Here is a 21,308-nt window from a genome sequence, read left to right on the forward strand (position 1 = left end):
TTGGCTAATAGCCATTTATGGGCCTATCTCCCATGAACATATCTAGTTCTTTTATTAACCCAGTTATACTTTTGGCCTTTACAACATCACCTGGCAGTGAGTTCCACAGGTTAAATTGTGTATTGTGTGAAAAAGTACTTCCTTGTGTTAGTTTTAAACCAGTTGCCTATTAATTTAATCGGGTGACCCCTAGGTTTTGTATTGTGTGAAAGGGTCAATAACACTTTCTTGCTCACACCACTCACGATTTTATAGACCTCTAACTGTGATGGCACTTTTTTCTGAGTCAGCTAGTTCTTCTAGTCTATGCAGGCAATTAAACCACCTTCATCACCGTAGTAGATGGGCTTCCCCTCATCTTGGCTAAGCTTTTTCTCTCCTTCATTGCAGGTTGAAAGTTTCACAACCCTTTTTTCCTTTCCTGCAAACAATTATGGAAAACGATGCCCATTTTTGACCAGCTCCACCCAGGAGCCAAAAAATGATGGCTTGCAATGTCCCGTTCACAGGCGCTTGGATGTGCCAGCAGCTGGGATTGAAAGAAGGAGAGGGCCGTTGCCGCTAAGAATAACTGTATTCCTGCAGGTCCTGTCCTAGGCTTTGGATGGGGGCAGTGCTTAATTTGTGCCAGGGCTTGATCCCTGCCACCTCTAGGCTTGGCAGTTCATAGCCTGGCTGGCACCTCTGGGACTGCTGCACCAGTTATGAATGTTAAAAAAAAATAATGGCCGAGCCCCACTTTCATTACAAATTAAGCATTGGCTGGGGAAAGGCAGCTCTCCCCTTTGCCTAGGGGCAGGGCTGGGCTGCAGGGCCATCCTCGCGCGCGCCAGCCTCCCTTGGGGCTCGAACCCCCGCTCCTCCAGCGTTCGAAACGGTCGTTCCTCACTAACGGCAGGCGGGGTCCAGCACCAACCTTTTAAACAACGGCCAAGGCTCTCAAAGGGCGGCGCGAGCCTTCTCCTCCCCCTCCCTCCCCCCACGTGCTGGCCAGGCCTGGCGACCTCACTTCCGGCCGCGGGGCGGGGAGTGGGACGAGCCGGAGGAGTGCGCATGCGCCCCTCCCCGCACACAGCCCAGCGCAGGCGAGGCGAGGCGCCTGGTCCCTTGCAGATCGCTGGGTGCTCGGCTCGGCGGTGACGTGCTGCTGCGTGTGAACTGGGCGCAAAATCCGCGCAGCGCAGCGTCGCTCCTGACCCTGCGGCAGCGGGAGCAAAGGGGCGCAGCGGGGCCCGGCGCTTCCCACCCCCCGGCTGCGGTGCGGCTGCCTTGCGGGCGGGGGCAGCCGCGGCAGGAGGAGCCCAGCGCGGGCAGCTCCCCGCGGGCGGAATGTGAGGCTCGCAGCCCGGCTCCTGGCAGCGGCGAGCGGTTCCCCGAGCAGCGCCCCCTTCCCCCGCCGCCCCCGGGCACTGCCCGCGCTTCTCCGGCTCCATCCCCAGCCCGCCGCGGGCCGGCCGCTCGCCATGAAGAAGTTCTCTCGCATGCCCAAGGCCGAGGGGAGCGGCGGCGGCGGGACGACGTGCGCTGGCTCCGGCGGCGCGGGCGGAGCGGCAGCCGCGGGCCGGGTGTTCGTGGTGGGACGGTACCAGGTCACCCTGGAGGATCTGCTGGCGGAAGGTAACGGGGGCAGGCCCCGGGCGCTGGGGTGGGCAATGCCAGGGTAAAGCCCCCTCCCTCTCGGTGGATATGCCCGGGGGGGGGGGGGTCGGCGGGGCAGGACGGCTCAGCCCCCATCGCGCTCCCTTCCCAGGGCCCCAAGTGCCAGCCCATGCCCCCGCGGGAGGGAAGCAGGAGCCCTGCAGAGCCAATGAAGGGGGCTCCCGCAGGGGGCTAAAAAGTTGGGGACAGAAGGACAGAAATCTCCCTTTGCGCCCCACGCTGGGCGAAGTCTGAGACCTTTGGACCCCTTTTTTCCTCCCCCCGGCACTGGCTCTCGTTCCCAGACTCTAATAGCTGCTTACACATTATAAGCCGGTTAGTGATTTTTTTTTTAAACGATTGGCTGGTGCATTGGCCTCATTATGGGGTTACATAGTTTCCTGGCATATTGTCACCAGTAAACCAGTATGAAATCGCCTAGCGAGTGGCATGCTGTTGTGGGATCTGATATTCATTGGGTCAAATCAAATGGTGTTTCAGAGCATGTGTGTAGTGTACAGTAACCAATGCCAGAGAATTGGCTTGTATAAGATGTTTGTCCTATTTGCTAAGTAATTCTAAGTGAAGCTGATATTAAGGCCCAACTTCTGGAATTCAACAGACTTGTACTTGGATCAGCAATAAATGTGTGGTGTTTGCAGCTTTATATGCAGTAGGACTCCTGTCTTTCCCCTTGCAACAATATTTGATTAATTATTCCATCATTATTAGCATGCTGCCTGTATTGTTAAACCTGCAATTGGCATTGCAGTGAAGTTATCTTAGACAACAAAAGCTCTGAATAGGCAATATTTTGTCATTTGTGCTATGCATTTTAGTAAACTAAATAACATAGGTAATCTTGACTGGTATCAGATTTGGGTTCTTATTGTGGGAATAACCAGTGTAGTACTTACTCTTAGCTAAATATTTATGTACACTCTACACTATGAAGAATACTGCATAATTCCCTTCTCAGATGGTTGGACATAAGGCTGTTTTGTATTTGCAATACACCTATGCTGTGTGGTATTCTTGCAAAATTTGAAAACAGTAAAGTGAATAAAAACATGTTAAAGTTTATTGTTGCAAAGTAACCATGAAAACTTGCCAGCATATGCACATAAGTCTAATGTATGTATAACTCTCAACCCAAGTGTTGTGTGCAATTGTGTAGATTTGCATGTTCATTACCATTTGCATATATTTATTAAAATTGCTATTAATGCCAAACAAAGAACATTTATAGGCTCTAAATTGATTTCCTTATTTCAAAGTGAGAGAACTGGTAAACAGCTGAAGCATTGCAGATACTGATAGTAGATCTGAGTACTCTGTTTAGCTCATGATATTGAAAAATATGATTGCAATGGGAGTATGTTATTGTTGAATTTTCATTTTTTCAAAAGTATGTGGGATTCTGGGAATCCTCTTTAGAACCTTGAATGGTCTATTGAAAAATATGAATTCTAAGCAGGAAGAACTTGCTTACCCTGACTTTTAGTGCCCTCTGAAAGGGACACTGTCATCTTGAGATCTTTTTGATTTAAAAATATGAAATGAATAGTTTGTTACTGCATCTTTCTTTAGCTCTTGTGCAAAAATTTTGCAATAATTTCCTATTATTAATATTTGAATTTAAATCCTTTAAAATACCCACACAAAGGAATACTGACAAGACATCAAGTGCTGCAAAGTGCAAAAAGTAGAGTGGAATTTCTATCTTTATCTATTGTAATGGATTTAATTAATATCTTTATCTATTGTAATAGATTAAAAATACTTCTGTGTGAAAGGATTTTTAAGTTGATAGCATCCCTTTAGCTAAAATTGAATTAGTGTTCAATATTGAGAAGATGGGTAGTTTTGCTTTTGCATTTTGGAAATGAGTTGAGTACTCCTGCATTAGTTTTAGGCCACCAATTCCACAACTAGCAATGCAGGTGGACCCTTTTATGGAGCCTTATTGAAATCAATGGAACTCAGTACAGGGATCTGCCTCTGCAAGGCTTGTTGCAGGATACAGTCTTGGAATAGTATAGGGGTATGTTTCTCTAATAGTTGAGGAGGTGACTTAAAATAGGCCAATGGTAGAAAACAGGGAAATTGTATAGTGCTTTGCTCAGGCTTAAATGTTTAAGAGGACTCCTGGTAATCTCATTTGTAAATTATCAGTTAAGAAAAATATAAACTCTTATTTAAAGTGGATGATGTTAGGATACTACATCAGCCTAAGGGTTGCAGAAAAGTAGTACGCGTATAGCCTGTCACTTTTGTTGGCTGCTGTGTTATCAAGTAACTTTGCATTAGCCATAAAATATGTCTGTAACTTCATCCTCTTGTGTGTATCTGCTTTTGTTCTATGATTACAGTATATTAGAAAGCATTCAAGTCAAACTTACAGTCCAAGTTAGTAGATAATGTTCAACGTTGGTACTCAGCACTGATAGTTAATGGCATTCTGAAGAGATCTGCATTTGTAATCCTTCCCCCGAAGCCAAAAGAAATGAGAGTGAAAATTTGGAATTAAAAATTAGCAGGGCTAAAAAAAAAATCTACTTACGCAAGGGCCTGTAGGAACCTTTCATCGTGTTATGTATTACTGCAAACTCTAGGGTTCCGTTTATCCTCTTTCCTGTAAAAAGCAAATGTCTAGTCCTTATAGTTGTGAAGAAAATGTTCCTAATATGGCGCAGGGTTATCTTGCCTTTCTGAATGCAGGCATACCATCTCAGCCACTCTTGTCAGTTTTCACAGTAATTTACGTGCTGATGAAACTGATCAGAATGAGGCCAATTTAAATTCAGTGCTTCTTGGGCTGAGCATTGGAAATGGTCAAGCACTGGAGCTGTAAATGGAGAGGATTAAAAGGAGATTTAGAGAGAGCTAAAGTTGTAGGAGATGACTGTAACAGGAGCCATGGAGACTGTAGTATGAGACTTGGGGGAACAGGAAGAAAAGGCTGGCTGAGAGGAGCAGCAGGCAGAAGAGGTTTGGGGTGGAGGGTGACCAAACAGTAAATGTGAAAAATCGGTACGGGGGTGGGGGGGGTAATAGCCTATATAAGAAAAAGACCCAAAAATCGGGACTGTCCCTATCAAATCGGGACATCTGGTCACCCTAAGGGTACCACACTGATCAGACCTGTACTAGCTGGAGGCTATGAAAGATGGAGCCCCAGAGGGGGGTCCAGGATAGCATCCTAGTGGGACTCCCAATGCCTTCACCTTTAGCAGTAGCTGAAAGTGTGGGGCCTAGCTTAGCTGAGCATTATTTATTTGACAGTAGCAACCTACTAGACCCCAGTCCTGTTTGTAGTCTCATTGTGTTAGAAGAGCTGGTATCTGTTTGTTCGATTTATTTGGCAAATATTTTTTTAATTCAGATAGGTCTACAGCTGGTCAAACACTATTCAGCAAACATTATTATTTTTGTTAAATACTCTAGTCAGGATTAGGGGCACCATTGTGTTTGGTTCTGTATAAACCCACAGGAAGATATATAGTCTATGCCTCAAAGAGCTTTTAGTCTAGGGCAACTGGAAGCTTTTAGTCTAGGGCCAAGGAGACTGCTGCCAGTCTTTCAGTGACTTAAGTGGCTAGACTTTATAGCATTGCAAGTTTGTTTGGAATGGGATGGGTACCGAAAGGGAGAACAGAATCCATCTACTGGAAGTCAATGATTCATGAGATCTGAAAGCACTGTTCTTCTCAGGGATGTTCTGGTCATGACACTTTGTGTTTGGTATAGTTTTCATAAATAAAGTAGCAAGAACATGATCGGTCTTACCTGTCAGAGAGAGAGAAATTTCTGTCCTGGGTGGAGCAAAATTTCTTATTTCTGTGCGCACTGCCTATTTGGTGGAGATGGAATTCTGAAACGTACATGGTAAATATTAGATTAAGCAGAGTGGGACATTCACCCAGTAATATCTTCACTCGTAAATCAGCATGGTGGGCTGTTGCTGTTTCCAGATACAAAGAAACCAATAAAGTTCTCTGCGGTTTCTCCATGTGTCTGGACCCAAGATATAAGGTGGTGTGAATGACTTCTCATAGTGCTAGGCAATGTTTCTGATTTATGCTTTCCCATCTTTCTTGCCGCTCCCCAGGACCATATAAAGCAGTGGTTCTCAAACTTTTGTAGTGGCGACCCTTTCACACAGCAAGCTCTGAGCGCGACTCTCTTTTATAAATTAAAAAAACATTTTTATATATTTAACACCATTATAAATGCTGAATGCAAAGCAGGGTTTGAGGTGGAGGCTGGCTTGTGACCCCCCCCCATGTAATAACCTCGTGACCCCCTGAGGGGTCCCTACCCCCAGTTTGAGAACCCCTGATATAAAGGGTAGTTAAGAATGGCAGTGATACTGTTCCCACCCCCACCCTGGCCGAAGAGGCTATGGCTGTCGGAACTGATTAACCTGGCATGGACCTTCCAATGCACCTCCCCCCCCCCCCCTTGACAGTGGACGTCAGCTATTGCAAAAAACAATTCTCTAGGACCAGACAGTACAAAATGGGTAACTTTAAATGATCATTTCTCTCATGAATGCTAAAAAGAAGTCATCAAATAACTCATTCTACTGAGTGGTGCAAAGTTGATTAGTTTAATTACTGTGTTAAAGAATGAAACATACCTTTGAGTTCTTCCAGAAGGACTTTAAAGTGGTTGTATAAGAGAGTTCAAGCAAAAAGGTCAAGTCGCTGTAGTATAATGTTATAATGTTCAATTAAGAGAAGTTTTACACGACCAGAGGAAACATTTAACGTTCATGTTTAACAACCCTTTTTTCAGCCTCCAAAATCATGGAGCACTGCCTTAAAACCTCAGTCTGCTTCTTATAGCAGTACCCGGCTCAAACTGCTGCAGAAGGTATCATTATACTTTCTACTAAAATATCTTTCCTCATAATTAATAACTGCACTCAAACAAATTTTTGGAGATGTGAGTTTCCTGTGATGAGACCCAGTATTTTAAAAATTAAACAAGTAGTCCTTAAAATGGTCATAACATTCTTTACCCAACTAAATTCCAGAAATATTCTTTGGTAAGCATTAAAGTCTAATCCTTAAGGGCATTGACAGTCTTACTGATAAGAGTCTAAGCCTGAATTGAGATCTTTTGGGCAGTCACTTAGCTTCAATTATGTAAATTCATCATATTCTACATACTGGTCATCCAATCTTTAGCCAGTGCCTTTTTTCAAATCTTCCCTGTGCCTTAGTCCCCGGAGAAAGATGGAAGACGATTATGGTGGTGCAACAGCTCTGCTAGAGTTAAGGATGAGTCACCAACTGTTTAAAAGACTATAAGTGCTCTAAAACTCAGACGCTGACTTGTAACTTGAAATCTACTGTGCCTCATGGGGGTGCAGGGTAGAGTTAGTGGTGCAAGTTCATTAATTCTTTATTAACAGTTAAGGTTACCTAGTGGTGATTCATCTACACTCAAATCTTTGAAAGCCAGGAAGTGAAGTTAAGGTGCACTGGACAATCATAACTCTGAATTAACCAAAGTTTGGGGTAGGTAATATATAATGTAGCTGGTTCTGGATGACCTTATTTAAAAGATGGTCTTGGTTCTCATTCTGGAGGCATGCTGCTGTGAAAATCCTATTATAATCGATCTGTGGACCATAGCACAGTGAATAATAGGAAAAGCTACTAGTGCTTTCCTGAATTTTTTTCCTTTCTTGGAGTAATAAACTATGGCCCACGATGAAGATAAACAGATGATTTAGAAAAGCAGAGCTGAATTAATCTGAGTGTGGAAATTCTCAACTGGAGGGAACTTCAGGAGATGGTGGCAGAGATGGGTTGGTCTGGTTCTGCAAGCCTGCTGAAGTGTCCATTGTGATGAATCTGTGGACTTTGTTACTTGAAAGGAAATTTTCAGATATGCTCAGATAAAAGTTTGTGTTCTCTAGCTTTCAATCTGAATCAAAATCTTAGTACTGACCATTCTTGATTCTACAGGCAGAGGATGTGTTCACATGTGCTACCTCATTTTTACACCTTAATTAGGTTACTATATTGAATGGAAACTAAGGGCTGGTCTGCACTACACAGATTGATGTAAGGCAGCTTACATTGACCTATTTATGTCAGTGTACACAGTACAGCCTTGTCCCGCCAATGTAAGTACCGTGCTACACAAACATAACAACTCCACCTCCATGAGAGGCATAGGGCTTATGTCTGTGTAATTAGGGCAACGCAGTATCTCTGTAGACACTGCGTTACTTACATCAGCTGTTGGCTGCCATGTTGGAGCCTTGAAATTTGACAAAAAAGCTGGGACGCTAGAGCCTGGCTGCCCCTGGTGCTCCGATCTGGCTGTGCTCTCCTGGCTCCCCACTCAGGGAAGCAAGAAGCCCGGGTGAGTCCTCTTTTCTCCCCCTCTTCCCACTCCTGGTGGGAAGCTGCACGGAGTTGAGAGCCCTGGCTCTCAGCCCTCTTCAGTCGGTGGAAGTGCTCCTGGTGAGGATGCGCACCACCAACAGGAGAAGGGTAGTGTGGACATCAGTAATTACTGAGGGGGCTGTAAATTGACCTAACGTAGATTGACTTAGTCTGTAGTGTAGACATACCTTAGTAACTCTTAGCCTGTGTGGATAGTTCTCTGAAAATGTCCACGCATTGTGCAGAGGCGGTCAAAAAAGCAAACAGGATGTTAGGAATCATTAAAAAGGGGATAGAGAATAAGACTGAGAATATATTATTGCCCTTATATAAATCGATGGTATGCCCTCATCTCGAATACTGCGTACACATGTGGTCTCCTCATCTCAAAAAAGATATACTGGCACTAGAAAAGGTCCAGGAAAGGGCAACTGAAATGATTAGGGGTTTGGAACGGGTCCCATATGAGGAGAGGCTAGGACTCTTCAGCTTGGAAAAGAGGAGACTAAGGGGGATATGATAGAGGTATATAAAATCATGAGTGATGTGGAGAAAGTGGATAAGGAAAAGTTATTTACTTATTCCCATAATACAAGAACTAGGGGTCAGCAAATGAAATTAATAGGCAGCAGGTTTAAAACAAATAAAAGGAAGTTCTTCTTCACGCAGCGCACAGTCAACTTGTGGAACTCCTTACCTGAGGAGGTTGTGAAGGCTAGGACTATAACAGAGTTTAAAAGAGAACTGGATAAATTCATGGTGGTGAAGTCCATTAATGGCTATTAGCTAGGACGGGTAAGGAATGGTGTCCCTAGCCTCTGTCTGTCAGAGGGTGGAGATGGATGGCAGGAGAGAGATCACTTGATCATTGCCTGTTAGGTTCACTCCCTCTGGGGCACCTGGCATTGGCCACTGTGGGTAGACAGGATACTGGGCTAGATGGACCTTTGGTCTGACTCGGTATGGCCTTTCTTATGTTCTTATGTGTAACAAAATGTAAGCTTGCATTCTTCAGTAGTTCAGTGGTTAGGTCACAGGTATCATGCTGCTCCTTGTATCTTCAACTAAAAATAATAATCATTTCTGTTGGGTATCTAGAAAGCTTTAGATATTCAAATGCTTATAGAATATTCTGTTCGCTCAGGAAAAAGTGGTCCAGAAGAATCAAGATCTCTTGTAAGTTTAGAGAGACAGTCAGTTTTCCAAAATGCTGGTTTGTTTTCTTTAAGGGTTTTACAAAATATAATATGAATTAAACTTTGTTGATAAAGGTAAATACACAACTGGTGTTGCCCCTGAATACAACTATGCTGTATTATACAGGAGAGCTAAAAAATGGAACTGACTTATTTCTTTTGTCCAAGCTAAGTTACTTCAAAAAAATTAAATAAACAGCATAAATGGTGAAAAGGAGATAGATAGATTTAAAAACATTTCAGACTTAAGGGTGGTGGTATAAATTTTAATTTTCTGTATCTTGTCCATTTATAGAATAAAACGTTATTGTGACTGTGAAAGAACTTTAAATGTTTGATATGGTTATTTTTATTTGAAGTCACAGCTTTGGAATAATTAAAATATTCCAAATGGAGGACTGAGGAAACTATACAACCTAAACGTCCTTTCATGCATTCCCCGTCTCTTTTTGTACCCAGCGCCACTCCACATGTACAAACTAAGTTTCTATATGAAATTCAGTGAGAGTTTTCGGTCAGAAGCGTATGGGGCGGGAGGTGAAGGGTTAAAGGAACTTTTGATCTTGGAGTTATGTAAGGCAGGAAAATAAGCTGTTGAGTACTAAAAGGTATTCTAGGGTTTTAACTTCATCAACACTTCTGATAGACTAGCTCTAGTAATAGCAATATGAAGTGAGATTAATGTTTTGCTTTCTACAGGATGCAGCTGTGTTCAAATAAATGTTCTTTAAAAACAGGAAGTGCCTATGGGTAGATGCGTGTAATTCTTGACTTGTCTTTCCTATATGTTAATGATGCGTAACTGAGAGTGTATTGAGTAGAGGAAGGCTTTATTTTAACTCAGTGTAGTGGTACTAGGTGCAAAGTAAGAAAAAAATGTTACGGCTCCCTCCTTAGTATTTTATTTTCACTGTAAAAGTGTTTAATTTGGGTGGAATAATAAAATTAGTAACTAGTGTATTTTGTTTCCTAACTCAGTATACTTTAACTGATTTTGATTTATGCCAAATTAAAAACAAAAGTGTTAAGATCACATTCTATGTTAAAAGCACATCATATTACCCATCTACTTCACAGGGCTGCTAGGTTCATCTATATTATATAGATGGGGAAACTGAGGAATAGAGGATAAAAAAATTCCTAGGGCTGAAGAGGGGTGTCTGCATCAGATCAAGGATAAAAATTCAGGAATCCCTGATTTTTAGTATAGTTCTTCTCTTGTCGTATTATTAGTACTCAGTCATTCCCTAGACAAATATTTCCACGTTTTAGTGTGTATTCTAATTTATTTTCACATTTCCCACTTTATTGTCTATACTCAATTTGATTTAAAAGAGAAACTAAATATATTTTCTGTGTATGCCTAATTGTAGTTGGATATTGGTTTAAATTAGCAGAAGGAGAAGGAGTTTAGTAGCTCTGAAAGCTTTTTTTGTAAGATAGTGGTCAAGAATCACTGTTGTTAACTAACAGTTTTTCTTTGGGAGACGTTTTATGCTTCGTTTGATGTAAATTTTTCATAATTTTTCCCACCAGCCAAATCTTGATAGATTCTATTTGCAAACACTTTTTTGTTGTACATCTGCTCATAAATGTTGCTTTGAAGATATTGACATTAACACATTTTGACATTACTATTAATTTATATTATAGTTACGTCTAGGAACTCTAGTAAAAGATGAGGGTTCCATTGTGCTAGGCAGTGTACAGATGAGTAACAAAGAAGACTGTTCTTGTTCCAGAGAACTTAGTGTAGGGGTAAAATTTTCAAAAGGGACTGGTGCACTTAGGTGCTTTTTGAAAGTTTTACCCTAACTGTCATTAAGCAACGGGTGGACAAAATAAACAATGGGGTGGGAGTGGATGGGAAGATGAGGATAAATTGAAAAGATAGTGAAAACAGTTTTGATGAAATCAGAAGTATCAAATTTTTTTTGTTTAGTGCATCATAGAAACACAAACAAATTAAGATCAATGTTAGAAGACTTATTTGGATGTGTATCCTCTTGTCGTTTAACAAACTTACCCTTCATATCTTTTGTTTAAAATGGAGTAAAAGTAACTTTAACTGACACGGTTTGTAGTTAGTGTGCACCAAGCTGGTGCGTGAATCTGCAGTATACTAGCTTGCGACACACTAACTTGTTTTGTGGACCCTGCTACTGTGCATTAAAAGTTCTTTAGTGCACTTTGATATGCTGCTGGAACATATGCAGTTAATGTTCAGCAAGCTAGTTCACTGTACATTCCCGCCCCGGCTTGTCACGCACCAAGTCTCTGGGTAGGCAAACCTTAATTTTTTGTTGTTGAATGAATTAATCTCGGTATTTGATATGACAACACAATATATGTTCAACAGTGAAGAAAAGTCAACTTCTCAGACTAATTCCTTTCTAATCAGTTGTGGTGATTTCATGTGAAGTGTCTGTCTAGGTACTTATGTGGCCCTTTTTATCACATCTAGCTCCTCCTAGGCATTGATCAGTTTATCCTTACACCACCTTATGAAGTAAGGAAGTAGTAGTACAGGAGAACCTCAGAGTTACGAACATGTCTGGAATGGAGGTTGCTCATAACTATGAAATGTTTGTAACTCTGAACAAAATTTTATGGTTGTTCTTTCAAAAGTTTACTGCTGAACATTGACTTAATATAGCTTTGAAACATTACTATGCAGAAGAAATATGCTGCTTTCTCTTTATTTTTTTTAGTAGTTTACATTTAACACAGTACTGTACAGTATTTGCTTCTTTTTTTGTCTCACTGATACTGTCTGATTGTGGACTTCCGGTTCCAAATGAGATGTGTGGTTGACTGGTCAGTTTGTAACTCTTGTGTTCATAACTCTGAGGTTCTACTGTATGACCATTTTATGGATAAGGAACTGAAACAGGCACTTGGCCAAGGGCACAAGGGACTAAATGTAATTCTCCTAAGTCTGAATCAGTGCATTAACCACAAGACCATCCTTCCTCTTGCCTAGTTTGGTGAGTACAAACTAGAAGACCAGCTTGTCCAAAATTAAATTATGGAGACTTACTTGCAGGGAGAGAAGCATCCAGACCCAAAAAGTCAAATTGGGAAGTGTATCCTAATTATTATTTTTAAGAGTTACTTGGTCATTCCGGCATATAGACAGATAGCACATGCATATTAACTGGGTGGTACAGAGAGTGAAACTGATTTTTGACAGAAGAGAATATTACTCAGTAGGTAGGGCAGTATTTTAAGTCTTGTATCTGGGCTCCTGGGTGTTGTGTTTATATATTTTTCTTCATTTATTTTAACCTTTTTTCAGTCTTTCCCTCATTGTTAAAACTTATTAGCTTTTTTTAAATCCTTTACTTAGAGCTTTATCGCTAATACGTTTTATGAACTTTAGACTGTCACCTTTTGTATTTGTTGCTTGGTGGCACATACTGGTCATTATAGTCTTATAACTCAAAGTGTAAAAAAACCCCTGACAATTTGGACACTTGCCTGCCTGTCTACTAGAAAAATACTGTGAGCTTGTTTCAGATGGCATACTAGGAATTATTGCTGGAGCCTCTGTGAATCTATTATGAAACTTCAGTTTTTTTTCCCCCTCTGCATCAGTTGTATCTCTGTGTGTATACAATATGTCAATACAGCTTAATTTAGTGGTTGCTTGAAAAGGCTATTAACATTGCATGAAATACTTATATATAGCTAATATCTAGAGGTTAAATGACTGAAGATAGGATTCAGTTCCCAGTGGCTTTCAGGGGCAATTCTCTGATACATGGTGTATACACTCTAGTCCTTCTCTTGGTTTCTGGAAAGGGAAAGTTCACCTCATCTTTCATCTCTCCCTTATGCTGAGGGTAAGTAAACTTTGAATTACTGGTCTGTGTATGGGTAAGGTTTTGTCTCCATTCTCCCTTGTCAGCAAGTGGACAGGATGGAGAGAGAGAAGAGGGGCGTCTCCTGTTCGTCTCTTGGTTAAGTGTCTGAGATTTTGCCATGCTGGTTTTGGTCCACCTCTGCCCTTGGTCTCAATCACCCCACAACCCTACTCTTCATAACTTTTAGGAGCAGCAGTGTGGTGATTACAAGATCAGGGATCAGTGGTGAAACTGACCAATCACCTTTGAAATACAGGTGGCATGGAAGAGATTGTAATAAGTTACACTGTGCAGCTGCTTGGGAGCGAGCAGTGATAGTCATATTTTTGCACTGTCCACATTGGCGCTTAGGTCAGTGTAACTTGGTGGGTGGTGGCTTATTCACACCTCTGAGCATAGTAAATTATCCCGACATATGTGGTAGTGAGTACAAGCCCTTAGTTACTGTGCTGATATAGAATAAGAACTTGAAGAGAATATCGTAATGTATATGTGTAGTGAGGCTAAGTTAAGGTTGTACATGAAACTTTAATTCTTTAACTTCCTGTCTTTTGAGTGCTTAATTTTGCAACCTTAAGATTCCTTTTACATGATTTGTTTTATTTGTTCAGTCTGCAGATTGGCCAATCTATAACTCTTTTTTCACTCCCATAATACTGGGTGCACAAAAATTGGCCAAACCAATTTTTCCCGTAAATCCAGAGATGTCCTATGATCAGGGTCTCTCCCTCCAAATCCATCTGGATTAATTTCCTTTGGGACTAAAAACCATGACTGTTTGAGATTCTGATACCTTCAACAAGACAGTTTGTCGCTAGAGTCTATCAACCTATCTGGAAAAAAAAGTAATGTGGTGAAATCTGTTTTATGAACTTGACGTTCCTATTGGAGGTATTCAACAAAAGGTTTGAGCCACTGTGATCCTTCCAAATCTACCTGATATTCAGAAGCCTGCATTCCACAGGACACTGTCAGTTGGACGTGTATCATGATGTATGGGGAAACAAGTATTACTAGGCTGACACCACTCCTTCTGAGACTTCAGCTGGATACCTTATGCAATCTAGTTTGAGAAGTTGTCCTGGGAAACACTGGCATGTACTGCAGATGTGAGTACACTGTGGTGTCACCAAGTTAGTTGTGCTATTTCTGGAAAGATTGATAGCAAGGACTAATTTAATGTTGATGCTGGATTGATGGATTTGTGTTATCAGAAGACACACACTGGTAATGGACAAAATGGTCAATTCTATAGTACAGAATGGATTGATTTAAATTATTTTAATCATGATTTAAATTGGCAAGCAGGAAACCTTGATTTAAATAATCAATTTAATCTTATTTTGCATTTGTAATTTTTATTGGTAATCATTAAAACATGTTGGTTTGCAGCTAAATATAGACTTACCAAATTTAGTGCATTACTTTTTGCTAACCAGGAGGATAAGCTATATCTACACACTTTTTTTTTTTTACAGCTAAATGTAGCTTTATTTTGATTAATGTTTACTTATGTTGGAAAATTTGTGAATGATTCATTTCTTCTTTACTAGACTAATTTTTTACTTATGTTTTGTATTGAGCTGCATTTGGATTGAAAGTGGAATTTGGCTAAAATTCACACAAGCTGCCTTTTAAAATATTATTTTTTATTAAGTAAAACTACCCTAAATGTGCTGGATCTCTCTTCTTATGTAAGTTTTGATAAAAACATATTTTGCAATTAAAACTGTTTTATTAAACAAAAGGAAGACTTTAAGACTTTAGAACAGGTAGAGCTCATCCTCTCAGAGCTTGTTTATATTTATAGACTAGAAAAGGGAAAACAAGTTTTCCTGCTTTTTCAACTTCCAATTTAACTTTGAATAAATTTAAATGAAGAAAATAGTCTTTCTTCACCTGCAGAAGAAGCTGTTGCTGTCAACATCTGGTTTAGCACTTCAGCAAACTCTGGCTCCAAATTTCTACCATTCATTGGTTTGATTTTCTTTAAAACTTTTGCAGCCTGCATGTCCTGCTTGAATATTTTTTTTATTTAAGTGATTTTAATAGATTACTGTTAGTTTAATCCTTAACATAGGTTGTCACAATTCCAAATTTAAATTAAAATACTTTTTTCTTTTTAAAAATAAACTTATTTAAAATACATCTGTTTTAAATAAAATATTTAAATTAAAATTTGATTTTTTTTTAAATCTGCCTTGTTCTATAAATCGTATTTCCATGGGAGCTGATTTTCTGGTTACACAAAGACTTTCCAATCAAGTGAGGACTTAACCAGTAGCTGAATTAACAAGTGAGGTCATCTCCAGCTGAGATTTACCTATTGAGCATGGTGTGTTTGGTAAGTTTTGTTAAAAAGTTTCAAACTCCACAGCATGGAATTTAGAAGTAAAATTAATTACAAACGACCCACAACCCTGCTGAAATTTGAAAACTATATAATATACAATAAAATGCCTCTAAGATACAAACAATTTTAATAGCAGATTAGTTAAATCTGTTTTCTAAAATTTTGTTTATCCCATGTATGGCCGAACTATATTCTTAACCCTATTCTGCCAGTACTTTGACTTAGTCAGGATCCTAAAATTCATTATTCTTTTCATGGTATTTTAGTTTTGCAGAACTTCCAGATTTAGGTATTTTTATCCACCAGTGCTTAAATAGTACAAGACAGCAATTTCTTTGCTTTCAACTGCTGTCCTATACATGGTGGATCCTAACCATTTTGCTGTTGTAAGCAAGTTTCAGTCTATACATGCCTCCCTCAATTGCTTCAGGTGTAACAGCACTCACATATGGGATTGGGACTGTGTTCAGTTTTGTTCCTTGCACCTGAACAATCCAAAGGAAAGTCAATTTTTTCAGTTGCATTTACAAAAAAATTATGGCTAGCCCTTTATCATTTCAGAGATAAACAGATGCAGTGATACCTGCTTTAATCTGCATTCAGTCTGAAACAGTAGCTCTGAAAAGTATAAACTTGCCCCATTTATTTCAGTCAAGGCCCTGTGGGCTTCTCTTTTCTATGGCTGTGGAAAGTGGTACATTTCCAAGATGCCACAGAATTTGCCATTTTGCTGTAGCTGGACACTTTGTTTCCTGGCCACGATGGCAGGTGGTAAGTTAATAGGGAGCAGGTATACAAGATGATAGAAAGTCAATTGCCCTTGCCAGACAATATAGGAAAAAATACAAGCCTTTTATACCAGTGCAAACATCCCCTTGGGGTTCAATCAGGAAAATCCACTGGGAGAGAACAGCTGCTTGAGGGGAAAATAGACCTGTCTTTCAAGAAGTCTGCCGGACTCTGTCAGCCTAATCTGGACTGAAATCCCCTACTTTGTGATCTGACTCTCTCTCTCTCTCCCCCCCAGTTTGCGAAGTATTGTTCAGTTTCCATATGGATGAGTGAGCTTTGGGAGACTTCCCTTAAGGGCATATTCCTTAGAAAAGGTCCCAAGATGTAGACTCATCCTATCATAATTCAGCCTAGGAAAGAATCATGATAGGCCTGAAGCTATCCATTATCTGCTGTGGAGACGGGTGATAGAGCCTCTCTTCTGTTCTATTCCTGGTTACAAAAAAATCTGGAACAGAGCAGTGTCTGATTTGGTGTATTCTGTAAGTTCCCAGAAAAGTTCAAATCCAATATAGGGACACTCACGTACATACACTTCAGCAGCTTTAAATTTAGAATCTTTCCCTACTTTCTATCGCTCTGAAGGCTACTTCCTGTAAATCCTTATTTATTGATCCCATGGGAGAAACCTATATTTTACCTTGGGATAACAGTACTTTCAGCACATTTCCTTTGCCTCTTTGATATGGCTACCACTCCTAGTGTGTTCATGATGCTTGACTTGATGATAGCCCACAGAGAGGAGAGAATCTAAGGCTATGTCTGCACTGTCGCAGTGCAGGTGATGGGATTGTGAATTGCAGAGTGCACCAAAATGTTGTGTTCTAACTGCCCTGTGTAGATGATTCTGGCGCAGACTGAAAGGTATCTAGTTCACATCAACATAGACGTATTAGATTCTCTCCTGGTCTCACCAGTGGCCTCCAAAGCTGCCTTCCATCTCTTCTGTACCATACTCTGTCTCACTTGACATTAGATATGCAATTCCTCCAAGCAGTACTGGAGTAACTCCTCTAGTGTATCTCTGTCTCGTGAGTGGGGGTTTTAAGGCCTCACAGCTCCCTGCTTTACACTGTGAAAGGCCCAGCAAGCCAGTTTTGAAAAGTTACCATGCCTATGCTTTGCTTTCTCTGAGGGCTATGAATAGTACATTGCCATCAGTTACAAGTTACTATATGGTTCTTTGTAATCAAGCAAAAAGCATTACAAAGAAAACAGATTGAAATGCACACTAACTATACCCAGAGTCATCCACTGAAAGACTTACCAACCGTCCCGTAGGACTTGGGGGTCTCCTTGGACAGAAGATCTTGTCTGCTTGCTAGATCAGAAAGGCCAGGTCTACACTATGTCGCTCAGAGGTGTGAAAAATCAAAGTGCTACAGCTGCTGAGTTGCACCAGTGCAGTTGTGCCACTGCAGCTTTTTAAATGTAGACCTGTTCTGAGTCAGTTTAAGCACAGCCTTCTTATGCTGGAAGCCCTTTCTTTGTCAGTTGGTCTCTAGAAAACCCAGTTTGAACCACCGTATGCAGGCTTCCCCAGTGGGTGGTACCTGCTTAGCGGTGTTTACAACCTAAGTGATTTACCTCAATGCCCCCACTGTTTTTGGTTCCTGGAGGAATTGTGGAAACCCTGCCCCCTGGAGTTGCATACCGTCCTTGGCCTGCAGGGATGCTTACATTTAATAAAATATGGACCCCAGCGATATCACATGGGATTGCAGTATGTCACAGCAGCCTACCAGGTTTTGCAGCAAACACTTTGAGAAGAGAACAATCCTAAGAGCAAGGCTCTTAAAAGAAGGGAGACAGTATAGGTGGCCAAAGTATGCTACTGCTTTTCTGCACTATGGTTGCGTTATAGTTAGATACTTTCCAAGGTTTGAGCCCTGAATAAGTATGAGACTTGACATCAGACTAGTTAAAATCAGATTAGATTCCTGTTTCCATCACTAACTCTTCTGGACTAGATTACATTTTTAACATAATCTCTTAGATAACTGGTTCTTGGTAAAAAGATTTTATCTTTAATAGAAAAGACATCCCTCTGGTTAATAAAACAGCAAATAGAAATTCACAAGGCAGAACTAGAAGTATATTCCTTAGAATGGCACATGTCAATGATTAATGTTTGTATCTTTGGAGAAAAACCTTATTTGTTTTTAAACAGTTCTGTAACTATCAAATGTTTGCTGGCATCCGAAACTGAATGTTTCTTGAACTTACTTAAGAGCTCTTTGGTTTTTTTACAGAAGAACTAGCTTAGGCCAGTTAGATATTCTAAAAACATAGCACTATTAAATGATGCAATTAGCAGTTGGTGATTGTTGCAATTAACTGAGTGGTGGGAATGTGAGGGGTGAGCTTGCACTACTTTATCTGTTGACTAAAAGATACATTTAATTGCTTATAGAGAAAAAAATTCATCCTTCAAACCAATCAATAATAGCATAATCTTTTTAAAATATAAAGGAAATAGTTTCTGTAAATAAGAGGCCGAGAGAAGGATCTGTTACCCTCATTTTGAAAACATAAGGGTCTGAAATCTCCTGATAGGTCTTGAATAATTTCCTTACACTTTCATTGTCTGCATATCTTTGGAAATTGGATTATTACAAAATTGCTGTACATTTTACCTAAAAATACCGAGGTAGAATGTTATGAGAAACTTTTGAATTACAGATGGCTTGTGCAAACTTCCTTTTGTCATCCAGTTCATAGTATGTAGTTATGATATTGGTAAGAAATGATGGATTTTTATTTGAAGACCTCTCATTGGAAATTAGTGGAGGCACTTCTAGCTTTCCCTCTTAGTCAGTTTAATCATGTTTGAGTTGATCTAATGGCATTACAAGTAACACCAACAGTTAGTATAAATGAGATTAAACTGAAACATGAATTTTTCCTGTCCTGTACACATGACCTTTTTATTTGTTGGATAAGAAATTCAGTTATAGGAAGTCTTGTTTGAGTGAGTCCTTTTTATAAAGAATTAATTGAGAAGAAGTAAGGTTTTTTACCCACCAAAGCTTATGCCCAAATAAATCTGTTAGTCTTTAAGGTGCCACCAGACTCCTAATTAATTGAGAGGTTTCTTTTTGTATATTGCAAATATACATTTCAGAATTTTTGTATATGACCACTAACTATAACTTTAAATTTTCTCGTTGTGTATGAATATAATGTTAAGTTCAACATTCGTTTTCTGCATTGAATTTCCTCAAGAGGAAAGAAGGTGCTGTTGCATTGTATTTGAATGCACCTTTAAATCAAAATCATGTTGGAATACAAAGGAAACACTGCAGATTGAAGTGCATTGGTGTGGTAAGGGATGAGATGTATAAAATATTTAGACAGGTGTCAGACTACTCATCCTAAATGTAAACCCACATCAAGTCTTTCTTTTGCATAATTTGGAGATGTAGTCTGGTGTCCCCATTTTGGGAAGATTTAATGCAGGGATTTAGGTTACAGCATTTTAAGAGAATTTGTGTTTGTGCAACAGACATGTCAGGAGCAAAATGTTTAAGGATGTTTTGTACAATATGTTGGTCTAGATTTGAAAGGTTGCTTTCTCCAGGATGTCCATATAATGCTGAAATGACTACTCCGTCTCTAACCAGATTGGAGGCAGGCCAGATTAATGTCTCTAAAATTCAAGATTAAGCCCTGCTTTCCATCAGTATTTCCCCTCTGTGAGAGGTAGAGTGACCAGATGTCCCAATTTTATAGGGACAGTCCCGATTTTTGGGTCTTTTTCTTATATAGGCTCCTATTATCCCCCACCCCCGTCCTGATTTTTTCCCCCCATTTGCTGTCTGGTCACCCTAGTGAGAGGATGGCTGCAGATCTATGTTGCAAAACACTACAGTACCTCTAGCCCCCAAATTCATAATTGATATTCTGTTTAATTACAAGTAAATCTTGATACCTGCTTATGAGTTCAGTTTCATAGCACCCAGTCAGAAAGAGCTGTAAAAGCTGATTCTTTTTTATATTAAAAAAAAAAAAGTTGAAGCCAAAAGGATTGTGATTCATGACCAAGCATAAACTTGATTGATTTTTATCTTAACTCATTTCTAAGACTGCTCAGATGTTTTATTCTTGTAGTGACAAGTCTTTCTTGTATAATATGAATCCAAAATGTATAGGTGAAAATGGGTTATCATTTGAATCTGCATACTCAAGATATTACTGGCAGTGCAAGCAATCTGTTAACCTTGCATTACTAATTATGGTACTTCATTACCACACTTCCTTGTTAAAAGAATCAAAGTATTTTAGTGCCTTAAACAATGGAGTCCATGAATTATTTGTAATGTTAGAGAAATTTGGATCTTGCTTTTAATGAATAGAAAAAAGGCAGCTAGTGAAAGCAGTGCTGTAGTTATGGTTGATAGACCTCAGTCCAAACTCTTAGTTTTGGTTACAGTATTCATACTTTTAGACATTCTGCTTCAGAAATGAATTGTTTGGGACAGTTTATACAAACATGTTGATTATGCCTCTTAGAGGCCACTTGATTTATCCTAATTGAGGAAAGGAAAAAGCCTTTTACCTTGGATGCAAAATTCAATTTTTTAATATCTTTTCTTTGGAATGGTAGATGCTGAATTAAGGTAGTCTTTTTAAAGGTTTGCAATTCTTGTAACTTTAAAGTTAAAATCAATTTAAAATGACAGAACTTTCTCCTGTTCAGGGTAATTCTTGATGTCCTGTGGAAAAATCCTGATGAAGCTTGATAGTTAAATTCTTGAACTATACAGTTGTGGGATATTATAAAATTTCATGGATGTATCAGTTGTAAGCACCATTGCAAACTTACTTGGATTTCATCTTTTCTCACTTTCTTGGGGTACTGTGCATGTAAGCTTATACTGATATGCTGCTGGTGGTCGTGGGTGGGAAAATCAAAATAGACGTACAGAAGCTTCTTTATGTAATTCATAAGGAAGGAGCAAAATAATAGTGAGGCTGATTTGCCTCACTAAATGTCCCTGAAACATTTTGGTAGCGTACAATGGCATAGGTCTGTGTGATACATACTTTGAATTTA

The 21,308-nt window shown here is 39.9% G+C and overlaps 1 protein-coding gene across 3 annotated transcripts in view; it reads left to right on the forward strand.

The window, feature by feature from the left end:
• The first annotated feature begins 505 nt into the window (after positions 1–505).
• BMP2K (BMP2 inducible kinase) overlaps positions 506–21,308 on the forward strand; it is a 109,350-nt gene continuing 88,547 nt past the window's right edge. For all 3 annotated transcript variants that reach the window (XR_006175918.2, XM_008175613.4, XM_042856378.2), the window contains exon 1: positions 506–1,617. Coding sequence is in view for 2 of the 3 variants with exons in the window: in XM_008175613.4 (XP_008173835.1) it covers positions 1,464–1,617 (154 nt within the window). In the remaining variant the exon portion in view is untranslated. The remainder of the gene's footprint in view (positions 1,618–21,308) is intronic.

Source organism: Chrysemys picta, chromosome 5 (assembly GCF_011386835.1).
Source record: "Chrysemys picta bellii isolate R12L10 chromosome 5, ASM1138683v2, whole genome shotgun sequence".
NCBI classification, from domain to species: domain Eukaryota; kingdom Metazoa; phylum Chordata; order Testudines; family Emydidae; genus Chrysemys; species Chrysemys picta.